This window comes from Triturus cristatus, chromosome 6, assembly GCF_964204655.1.
Source record: "Triturus cristatus chromosome 6, aTriCri1.1, whole genome shotgun sequence".
In the NCBI taxonomy this organism is placed as follows: domain Eukaryota; kingdom Metazoa; phylum Chordata; class Amphibia; order Caudata; family Salamandridae; genus Triturus; species Triturus cristatus.
The window spans coordinates 1597676932-1597689553 of record NC_140589.1 but is presented as its reverse complement, the minus strand read 5'-3'; the positions used below and the strand labels follow the sequence as shown (position 1 = coordinate 1597689553).

Sequence of the window (12622 nt, the reverse complement as noted above, 5' to 3'; positions counted from 1 at the left end):
AGTCTGAGGGGTTGTATTCCCTGTGATGCTTCATGTGGTGACTGAGGGGAGACCTGGGATCGGTGGAGCAGAGGATGACCTAGGCTGGCTAGTGGAGCCCTGCCCCGGCTGTAGCCAGCACACAAGGTGCTTTTCTGGTGGTGAGGAGCGGGGGAGCGGAGACGAGCGTGGGGATCCCCCCCTCTTTCTGTGTGCCCCCTCATACACGAGGGGCTGCAGGCTTGCGGTTCGCTGCCTGGGTTCCACGACCTGGACCCGCCACAGTTAGGCTTAAACTGTATTGCCTCACGTAGTTCATCACTGCCCGCCCTCTCTCTTACGCGCCAGCCCGGCTTGCCCTGTGGGGGTCGGTCTCCTAACCATCTCTTGACATCTCTTACTGCTGCCCTGCTATGGCTGCGCTCGGCCGCGCATAGACCCCTGCCTGTGGCGCCATGTCTTCCTCCAGGAGTAGAAAGGACAAACCCTTGAAAGATCTGCAAACATCGTCGAGCCTCTCTGCTTCTCAGCCGGAATCCAAGGCACCGCAACATTACGACGATGATGCGCTAGCAACCAAAGCTTTTATGGTCGAGCTGTTCACGGCCATAAAGGAGGACATTATGGAGCTCCGCTCCCAGCTTTCTTCAGACCTAAAAGAAGTTTAGCGTGATGTGAATGCCATAGGGGAGCGGGTGGCGACCTTGGAGGAACACGACGTAGGAAGAGAAGACGATCTCCACCAGCTCCAGCAGGATGTGATTCGCCTTAAGGAACAGAATCTTGATCTCCAGGCCCACGCTGAGGACTTGGAAAACCGTTCCAGGAGAATAATAACATCAGAATCCGGGCGGTTCCTTGGAAAGGAGAAGGCGATAACCTCCATGCTTACGTCTGTGATCTCTTTCACCAGAACTTGGGTGAGGACGGGGATCAGGAAATACAGATGGATCGTGTTCATCATGTAGGTCTGCCACGTGGTGCTAAAGCTCCCCCACCGGACATACTTGTCTGTGTCCACGATTTCCAACTTAAGGAGCGAATCCTTCGTAAAGCCCGAGATCTCAACCCAGTGCAGGTCCGGGGTCATCAGCCCACACTTTACCAAGACTTGGCGGCCTCCATGCTGGTCAAACGTAGGGACTTTAAACCCATTACTAATCATCTTCGGGAACAAGGTATCCCCTACTCTTGGGGCCATCCGTTTCGCCTCATCTTCCAGCACCACGGCAAACTCATGCAGATTCGCTCTTTGGAGGCCGCTTATGACATATTGGGGTTGGAGCAGCCCCCCCCCCCACCTGGGAACAACGGGTCTACTTCGCGGCGGCGCAGGCGCTCCTCCGAGTGGCAGCATGTTGGGAGATCGCCCCCCCCTCAAAGCCGGACATGTCCACTAGAATGCTGGAGAGAGAGGCGGCCCTTACATCAGTGGCACAGGTGACGGATAATGCAGTTGTCCCTTGATTTTCAAAAGTTTGGCATCCAGTTGGGCTTATCTATCGGCGCCGGAGGTGGGGTGCAGTCTGGTGAGGAGCAGTGTCATCACTCCTTTTTATACAGTGGGCTTGCTCTGTACCACGTACGTGACTCGATCTTGGATGGCGCCATGTCCCCCTAAACATCTGACTTATGAGACAGACTGTTGTCACTACATTAGACTCTCAGGTTTCCTTCTTTCTTATGTTGTGTTGTATTATTTGTTATGGAAGTGGGTTTTGGGGGATTTTTGGGGTTGTGTTTGGGGCTCCGCATCAGTTCTCCGGCAGGCATGGCAGGTACCTGGTCCAAGGAAATTGACTCATACTGGTCCTTGTACTGTTGGATTTGGGCAGCAAGCTGTCTTTTTTTTCCTCCCTTAGATACTATGGCCCTCATTTATGAAGAGCTTGCGCCGCCGATGCGTCAAAATTTTTGACGCATTGACGGCGCAAGTCATACTCCATATTTATGAAGTGACGCATCTGCGAAGATGCGTCACTTTCAACCCTCTGCGTGAAGAAAACACTGCGTCATAATGGACTGCGTCACGTTAAGATTTAATTATGCAAGCTGGGCGTTCCTTCGGAAATACATGCGCAAAAGTGACGCATCTATATTTATGACTTTTCCCAATAATGACGCATCCGTAGCTTAAGTGACGCAGCGTTGCGTTTACGTCAAAATCGGTGCGCCTGCAAAACAGACGCGTAGGAAATGACGCAACAACACGTATATATAGGAGAAGTTGGAGTGGACAGTGCTGCATCTACAAGTACACCATGGAGGTAGTAATTCTGCGGCTAGGAGCCAGACGGAGACGAGCAGCAACATCAACCCCACCACAACCCCCCTCCCCACAATCTCCCCCACCCCTCCAAAGGCAACGCATGAGAAAGGAGCGCATATTTCGCCAAAGGAGCACTCTGAGACGAATCAGGGAGGAGGAGATCATCAGTCTCCTTCGCCTCAAGAAGCAGACTATACAACACCTACTACAACTTATTGCTCCAAGGCTGGAGGTCACAACCAACAGGCCTACCAACATACCTCCACAGGCAAAACTCATGGCTGTGTTGCATATGCTAGCGTCGGGCTCCTTCCAAACAACAGTTGCCAAAGTGGCTGGAATATCCCAGCCATCCTTCTCATCATTCCTCCCCACTGTCCTGGACGCTATCATCCATCTGACACCCCGCTACCTCCATTTCCCCAACACCCCAGGACAGCAGATGGAGATCAAGCAAGGGTTTTATGAAATAGCAGGCTTCCCACATGTGCTGGGTGCCATGGACTGCACACATGTGCAATTTGTACCTCCAGCAGCAACCTCACATCTGTACAGGAATCGGAAACATACTCACTCCATCAATGTACAGGCCATTGTGGATCACCGTGGACTTTTCACAAATGTGCTGGCCAAATACCCTGGCAGCGTACATGATGCCTTCATATTCCGGCACAGCATCATAAATGACCGCTTCAAGAATGGCCAGTATGGCAATGGCCTACTTGTAGGTAAGCTAAACAGTATGACCTAACGCACCATTCATAATGCCATACTGGCAACATTGTGCTGCTTGAATGACACATTAATGATGTTCTGGATGGAACAATGTGTCACTAGCATATATATATAGAAGGTCATGTAAAGCCACGTAGGGTAGCAATCCATGCCCTCATGCCCTCACAAATATGTGTCCAGTTCCATGTAGAATTATGTGCAAAACTTGTGTTGGCTGTGTGTTGCTGGGTGTGTTCTCTGCAACATCCATGCCTTCTGGACACTGCACTTTCTACAAATGTACACGCCATATGGCCTATACTTTACCCTAACTATGTCAAAGATTTGATTGTATATTTTATTGTTTATTTCAGCTGACCAGGGATATGGTATACAGCCGTGGGTCATGACACCCTATGGAAACCCACAGTTGCCGCAGGAAATCGCCTACAACCAGGCTCAGTGCAGGACAAGAAACATTGTAGAAAGAACCTTTGGTCTGCTGAAGGCCAGGTTCAGATGCTTGGATATGTCTGGTGGCCGATTGTTGTACTCACCACAAACAGTATGTAAAATGATTTTGGCATGTGCAATACTGCACAACATATGTGTGCTGACAAATATCCCCTGGGATGAGGAGCCTGAAATCAATCAGCATATGGCGGAGGATGACCAGGAGGATGGCCAGGCTCCAGCAAATCCAAACACAGCAGCAGGCATACGCAGACGTGCCAACATAGTCCGTAATTTCTTTTCATAATAGTAACCTGCAAATATTCCTTATGCACCCAGATTTGTGTTTACAAAAATAAAAATACAGTATAAAACTATTACTTGCCTGTGTATATATATATATCACATGTCAAATTAACATTGTAAGTCGCAGGGCAAACTTAGACTTGGAGTATGTGTCAGAAATGGACTCTCATGTCCGATGCCTGGCATCAGATATACATCAACCCACATTTGCAATAATATTGTGCTGCCTTGTGTTTCCCCCAGCAATGGTCCTACACTTAGCAGTGTATGGCCAACACAGGTACCCTTGCACCATAGTGCAAGTGTGTCTGTGTGCAGGGTAGGATTGCATATGTGTGGAAAGGTGTCCCTTCAAGCACATAAACAATTCAATTTTGCCACCTTCATGTGAGCTGCTTAATGCATCACACATTAAAGTCACATACACATCATAAATTTGGAAATCGATTGTTTATATACAGGAAGGGGGACATTCATGTACAGTAACAATCCATGTCAATTTTGCTTGTTCGATGTGTGATGCACAAGGCAGCACTCATGGAAAATGCAAAAACAAGGATGAAAAAACATTTCTCCTTGCTTAGCAAACTTAAGAAGAGATTTTCCCTGGTATTAATTTTGGCGCTGCCTCCTGTGTATGCCACTCTTGTACATAGGGGGCAGTGTCAAAAACAATGGGAAGTTGGGTGGTACACCCACTGCCACACCGAATGTCCACACCTCTTACGCTAACAATAGTGTGAGAGGGGTCCTTATTTACAAGGCAGCGTTAAGCCACATTAAGTGGATTAACGCTGCCTTGTAACTAAGGCTAAGACCCTATCGCCAACACAGCCTTGGAAAAATGACATTGTTGTGGCCATAAACGCTTATACATATGCCATAAAGATTACTTCCATTGTGTTTATTACTCCAATAACTCATGAAATAAGCCTACATAGACACTACATTCCCAATTGTCATTAATCTAATTTTACCATGAATTAACATTGTTTACTATTCCAAAAAATACATGGGTGAAGGTGACCCCATATAATGAAATCTCACACAACAGTTCAAACAATATAAATATTTATGTATGTTGTCAAATTTTGTGGATCAAAAATGTATAATAGGACAAACATTAAAGAAAACATCCAGTTGGACAGTGGTGGACTGAAAAATTATGTCATGGAGTGAAAAAGGTGCTGTCAGTGCTCGTCAGAGTTTGCATTGTCCTAAATATAGCTCACCCCCAAATGACGTTTATGCATCATATGTCAGAATCAGACATATGCATTTCCCACTCAAACCCCAAATGACGTTTGTGCATCATATGTCCGAATCAGAAACATGCATTTCCCACTCAAACCCCAAATTGCGTTTGTGCATCATATGTCAGAATCAGACATATGAATTTCCCACTCAAACCCCAAAATGGCATTTGTGTATCATACGTCAGAATCAGACACATGCATTTCTGACTCAAGCCCCAAAATTTACGTTTAATCAGCATACGTCAGAATCAGACACATGCATTTCTGACTCAAGCCCCAAAATTGACGTTTGATCAGCATATGTCACATTCAGACACATGCATTTCCCACTCAAGCCCCAAAATTGACGTTTGATCATCATATGTCACAATCAGACACATGCATTTCTGACTCAAGCACCAAAATTGACGTTTGATCATCATATGTCGCAATCAGACACATGCATTTCTGACTCAAGCACCAAAATTGACGTTTAATCAGCATACGTCACATTCAGCCACATGTATTTCTGACTCAAGCCCCAAAATTGACGTTTGATCATCATACGTCACAATCAGACACATGCATTTCCCACTCAACCCACCCAAAATGACGTTTGTGCATCATAAGTCAGAATCTGACACATGCATCTCACACTCAAGCCCCAAAAGTGACGTTTGATCATCATGCGCCACAATCAGACACATGCATTTGTGACTCAAGCCCCAAAATGACGTTTGTGTATCATACGTCAGAATCAGACACATGCATTTCCCACTCAACCCACCCAAAATGACGTTTGTGCATGATAAGTCAGAATCTGACACATGCATTTTCCACTCAAGCCCCAAACGTGACTTTTGATCAGCATACGTCAGAATCAGACACATGCTTTTCTGACTCAAGCCCTAAAATGACGTTTGTGTTTCATACGTCAGAATCAGACACATGCATTTCCCACTCAAGTCCCAAAATTGACGTTAGATCAGGATACGTCATATTCAGACACATGCATTTCTGACTCAAGCCCCAAAATTGACGTTAGATCAGCATACGTCACATTCAGACACATGCATTTCTGACTCAAGCCCCAAAATTGACGTTAGATCAGCATACGTCACATTCAGACACATGCATTTCTGACTCAAGCCCCAAAAGTGACGTTTGATCATCATACGTCACAATCAGACACATGCATTTGTGACTCAAGCCCCAAAATGACGTTTGTGTATCATACGTCAGAATCAGACACATGCATTTCCCACTCAACCCACCCAAAATGACGTTTGTGCATGATAAGTCAGAATCTGACACATGCATTTTCCACTCAAGCCCCAAAATTGACGTTTGATCATCATATGTCACATTCAGACACATGCATTTCTGACTCAAGCCCCAAAATTGACGTTAGATCAGCATACGTCATAATCAGACACATGCATTTCAGACTCAAGCCCCAAAATTGACGTTAGATCAGCATACGTCACATTCAGACACATGCATTTCTGACTCAAGCCCCAAAAGTGACTTTTGATCAGCATACGTCAGAATCAGACACGTGCATTTCCCACTCAAGCCCCAAAATTGACGTTTGATCAGCATACGTCACAATCAGACACATGCATTTCCCACTCAAACCCCAAAACTGACGTATGTGCATCATACGTCAGAATCTGACACATGCATTTTTCACTCAAACCCCCAAAATGACGTTTGTGCAACATACGTCAGAATCAGACTCAGCTGAATATACAACCACCATAAATTGACACTAAAATGTAATGTGCCTGTTGAGGCACTTTTATGACAAACGGTAAATACGCATCTGGTGTCCTGCGTGCAAAACAGTGCAACTGTACATTGACAACTACGATGAACGAAGCGTCATAAAATGATTTTTGACGCATGCAAATAATGACGCACCGGTGAAAACGTGTCGCATCGAAACAGGATATGATGTAATCAGCCTGCCATGCTGCACACCAGGAAGTTCAATGTTGCTTTCACTTTCTATTTCACTCATTTGTAGTCTGTACTAGGTTTAGGAGGGTGTTTTTGCTTGCTAGTGTTTTTGGTCAAGTTTAAAAGCTGTTTGTCTGTCTGTGTCTTGTTTATTGTGTCCATATTGTGTCTGAACTGTTGTGTAGTTGTGTATTGTGTAGTTTTGTGTTGTTTTGAAAGGGGTGTTTGTCTATTTAAGGGTATTTCTTCATAGTTATAGGTGGAAGAGTTGTTAGGCAATATAGTTACGTTTTTTATTTCAAAATTGTGTTTTGTGCTGTGTCACAAATATGTCGGGCAGGTCCAGGAACCTGACGGAGCAGGAGTTTGGGGGGCTACTGTGGCTCATAGTCCACTATCTCCCCAACATGATTGGGAGCGGAGGCAGGGTACTACAGGGGTACCCGACACAGGAGAGGAAGACAAGGTGGGAGAAGGTGCGTTACCAAATGGAGCGCATCTTTGGTGTGGAGAGGAGCCTAAGGCAATACAAACACCGCTGGGCAGACATAATCAACCGAGAGCAGGATCTCCTGGACCACCTGGGCCTGGAAGTTGCCGGATTAGTAGGTAGGTTTACTGTCAATGATGTTTTGTAGTAATCCATGTGGACAAATGTACAGCACAATTTTACAAAAACCAACGCAGCACGGTTGCGCAAGTCAGCTTTCTGAGCAGCACTGTGTTAGGTTTTGAAGCACAGTGATGCAACATAGTTCACTTTACATGATGCATCTCTGTGCTTTTCCAGGCACTGACACATAAACTGATGACTTGCACTGGCTCAGGCACCCTTGCCCCATGGTGCAAATACGCCTGTGTTGTGGGTAAACAGTTTTTTTCTACAAGGGTCTTGCGCCACTGTTATTTCACTTTTTACCAGTGACGTATCAGTGGCGCAAGGGCATTGTAAATAAGCACTGCTGTTTTACAAATCGTTGGGTCTAGCTACGCCATCCCTGCGTTGCCGTAGCATTCTGACGCCTTTCCAGAATCACAATTGCAAAAACTTTGTAAATGCTTTAGTGGACATGGGTGTTGCTGAGGAAAAGCCACAGCAACACACATGTTGCTCCCCGAACACACAATGAGCTGCATGAAAAGGAGATATTTTTGCAAGCACAAATGAAACCACACAGGGTGTCTTAATGTGTACGTGTCAATTATGCCCAATTTCACGCTATATGTTGTATGTAAGGGATGTGTCATGGGTGTTGCTGTGGCTGTGTACACGCTACAACCATGTCCACTCAGGTTTTTAAAGATTTACTAACAATCGTAACACCTTGAAATGCATTAGGATCCAAAGCCACCCCCATTGATGGTGTTACATTGCACAAGGATTTCTCCTTGTTTCATCTGCTGTCAATGTGTTGTGTATTCAACAGCACATATTGGTAGAGAATATCACCTCAAGAGATTATTTTTGGGTGTGAAGATGTCCCTTCCTGCCCAAAAACATTCTCACCATGACGCTGGTATTCATGCACCATGGTGCAAGATGGTCTGTGCTGGTGCATGATAGCAGATTGTGGGCCAGGGCATGGAAAGGCACAGAGATGCAACATGTAGGAGACAATATGTTGCATCATGGTGCCTCAAAACTTACGCAGCGTGGAGCTGCAAAATAATTTGCGGCACCACACAGTGTCAATATTCCATAAATTATGCCCCCATTAAAAGTTGTGCATTGCATTCTCAGAGAGATTGAGGCAAACTTTCTGGTGCCCCCTTCATTACAACTTGGAGGCCCTGTATATACAGTTCTTACTTCCAGGGCCATCAAAATTGAGTAGTAGATGTCAGCCAGCATCACAAGTAATCTTGCTGTGCAGCAAAATATCAACACAATAGTGTTTATATGTGTCTTTTACAAGGCACAATGTGCTATTTGCCGTTTTTACCCAGCGCAGATGCACAAGTGTTTCCCGAGTGCAAATGCACAAAGCCTTCATTCATTCTTAATGTCTGTGTGCAGGAAGGATCACCTTTTAATAAAAATACTTCTTAGTGTCCTGATATTCACATACTAGGTTTGACGTTGAATGCAGTGCACATTGATTTACAAAATGCTAAAACTAAGCCATTTGCGCATCAATGTGCAAACATAATGGCATACCGGGGGCTACCTTAAGTTTGGTTGCATACCCCAACATATGATATCTCATATAGCCGGTATTGTGTCAGTTCCCATGTTTGTTGTGTTTGAACCCCCACATCAATACAACTGTTATGCCACTGTCATGCAGTGTCACGTGTGAAAGTGGCACACATCTACAAGGCCATTAAAAGTGTATGGAAGGTGAATCACATATCCGTGTGTACATGGGCTCCTTTCACACAGAACAATGAGTAGAAGTGCCATTTCATGGGTCTTGCAGTTGTTGTCACAATGCACAATCCATTGAAGCAGACACACTCACAGATCTAAGAGTCCCGGTACATCTGGGAATGATTACTAATCAAATACAAAGCCATGTGCGGCATCAGGGAGGTGCAGCTACCACAAATTAGTAATTACACATGCCTGATCATTTGTTTTGGGTCTGACGCATAAAACAGCACGCACATCTGTGAATTTACAGATGTTAACTGTCACTATTGTACCAAAGCTGTCCATAGCTGCAAAATCACATTCATCACCACAATGCAAACATACTTGCAACATGGTGCAAGTGTGCATGTGTTTGTGAACGGCATCTCAATGGATCACCACAGAAAATTAGAGCACATGTGTGTTACAAAATTTGTGAAAGAGTGTGCTTCCTATTAGCACTTAGGCAGGGCATGTTGTACGAATTGGGGAGATAAATGGGACTCACTGTAATACCCTTGTGAAGATGCAACTAACTCACATAAAATACATGTACAGTGTTGAAATGTGCCACATCCACTAATCATATTGTCAACTTTTTCGGCGTGTAGGTGGTCCACCCCCATACACACAGGAAGAGGTGGAGAGATTCAAGGATCCTAATGCCACTGGTGAGTGTGATATCATTTAAATCCTTGTCTGTTTGGTTACAATGTTTCCTCATGCATGCCTTGCTTGGAGACATGTCAGAAGCATCATCCTCGCATGCAGCATGGTTATACATCACATGTGCATGAAAGAGCAAAAGAGTTATTGGTACTATGTGCACATGCATGATGACAAAATTAAGGGTCACATGTATGAAGTGTTGCTGTGGGCGAGTTCCAAATGTTCCCATGTTGTGCTGCACTATGTCTGAACCACATAAATGGAGCACACATTGTATGTGACAGATAGTTTGGGGAAACAATGCCTATTTGAGACATGGAAATAGTAGAAGCCCAAAGATATAGGGCCTTTTTTATGAAGGCCTTACGCCGCCGGTGCGTCACTTCGTCCCATTTTAAGAGTGATGCACCGGTGGCGCAAGGCCTTCATAAATAAGGCCCATAATGTATGCAGTTACCTATGTTATATAAAGGGCCATATGTAGAAGCCCCTATTGCCATCACAACGTCACATGCACTGATGTTCTTGTGGCAAAACGGTACTTGCCTCATTTACAAGGCAGTGTTAATCCACATACCATGGCTTAATGTTGGCTTGTAAATTATGCCCCCTCTCATGCTGTGTCTACCATGGAAAGGGTTGGGCAGTGGGTGTTGCGCTGTGTGTCACAATGCTACACCCATTGTTTTTGATGCAGCCCCCCATTTACAAGTGTAACGTAAATAGGAGGCTGTACCAAAATGAAGAGCAGGGCAAACCTGGTCTTGACTTGGTAAAACAAGCAATAATGTTTTTTTCCCATCGATTTGGCTTTTTACATGTGTGTTGCCTTGTGCAGCATACAGGGGCAAAGTTCATTAGTCCTTGGATTGTTCATGTGCAGGAAGGGACATCTTCAAACACATAAACAAACCTTGCCTGCTCGCAGACGCGCTTGCACCATGGTGATGAGGTGCCTGCGTTGGTGCATGGCAGACCTTGTGTTCCAGCGCTGGGCAATAGCACAGAAATGCACCGTATCACATTGATACAGCCCTTTCCTGGCCCTTAGATTTGTCATAAGGCAGCACATTAATATTCATTACTTCGCTGCCCTTGGTCTAAACATCATAAATGAGGCCCCAATGCTTTCAAAGTGATTTTCTGTTAGTAAAAGAGCCTTGATAATATGTCCCTTATATTGCCTGAATGTGCATGTCTACAAGTGTCAATGTGTAAGTGTAGACTGATGTGGATGTAATTCCTCCATTGCAGCCAACATGACACCAGATGAGGAGAGGCAGTACAGGATCCGTCTGGAACGATACCGCCACATCCGCCATGTGGCACGTTACTTCAGACAGATGGGCCGCCAACATGATCGCTCAAATGCAGCTGGAACCTGGAACTCACCAGCTCCTACTCCACCATCAACTAAACGCACACGAAAGACCAAGACAAAGCCATCTGCTATGGACACACAACAAGGAGCAGAAGCAGGGGAAGCCCATTCTCCACAAATGGAAACATCCTCACCTCAACAGCCTGGATCCTCTACCCTACACACCTCTGCACCATCCACAGCTGGCCCATCTGGATCTTCATCCAATCTGCCCTCCGGAACCTCCACAGCTCCCCAATCTGGACCTTCCCCTGCTCCGCCTCCTGAAACCTCCACAGCTCCCGCATCTGGACCTTCCTCTGCTCCGCCCCCTGAAACCTACACAGTTCCCACATCTGGACCTGCTGCTGCACCTTCATACATTGATGTCGGTCTAATTTTGTCCAAGGTGGAGAAACTGGAAAGGGGCCAGCAGGACTTGAGTCTCAAGATGTCGGGCATACAATTGCAACTGGCCACCCTATTAAAGATGGTGGCAGACTTACAGGAGAGCATAAACCAAATGGATGAGCAGCTGTAGCCAGCCACTCACCAACATGATCTCCAACTGTTATGTGTTCCTAACATTTCTATGCACATATATAGTGTTAAAGTGTGTTTTAATGCATTTATAGTTAGTTAGCTGTTAGTGTACTTGTAGTGCTTAGTATTAGTTCTAGGATAAGGCGTCAAGTTATTAGTAGTGGGTGGGGGGTTGATGTTTAGTGAATGTTTAATGTATTTTAAGAATACATTTTTTGAAAAAACATTAGAAAAATATATCTTTGTTTAGTTTGCTAGGTTTAGTTAGTCTGTGTTTAGATCGAGTGCATGTATGCCTGACGTGTGATTGTTGAATACAGGGGGGGGGAGGTTACCTGTGTATTGTGAGTCAGGTGTGAGGTAGGATAAGGTATTGGTATGAAGTTTAAGTTTAGATGTTTAGATGTTAGGATGTCAGTGTAGTAGATTTAGTTTAGTTTAGTGTAGGACGTACCATTTAATGTAGTCATAGTGTAGTGATGTTAAGCATAGCATTTGAGTGTTGTGAAATATTTTGAAAATAAAGCAATGTTTGTATTTAGGAAATGTCTGACTAGTAGGCCTCGGAACTGGTGACATCTGCTCAGGTTGGGACTTACACTTGCTGTGCGCAGACTGTCAGTTATGATCTCAACTCTAACATTTGTATACAATTACAGGTAATCTAAGCAAACAATTCATACCTCAATCAGGAATTCATAGAGCCCACTACTCACCCTTGAGGGTCTTAAGGTATAGTGGGACAGGGGGGCTTCTGTCATCACCCATCATGTGAAAAT

The 12622-nt window shown here is 45.0% G+C and overlaps 1 protein-coding gene across 1 annotated transcript in view; it reads left to right on the top strand.

Annotated features, from left to right (window-relative positions):
• The window catches only part of LOC146821696 (uncharacterized), a 43607-nt gene extending 31218 nt beyond the window's left edge, over positions 1-12389 (top strand). Inside the window, exons 2-3 of the mRNA XM_085609370.1 lie at positions 9883-9942; positions 11195-12389. Coding sequence (XP_085465496.1) covers positions 11200-11841 — 642 coding nt within the window. The 5' untranslated portion in view covers positions 9883-9942; positions 11195-11199 and the 3' untranslated portion in view covers positions 11842-12389. The remainder of the gene's footprint in view (positions 1-9882; positions 9943-11194) is intronic.
• Positions 12390-12622: the final 233 nt, after the last annotated feature.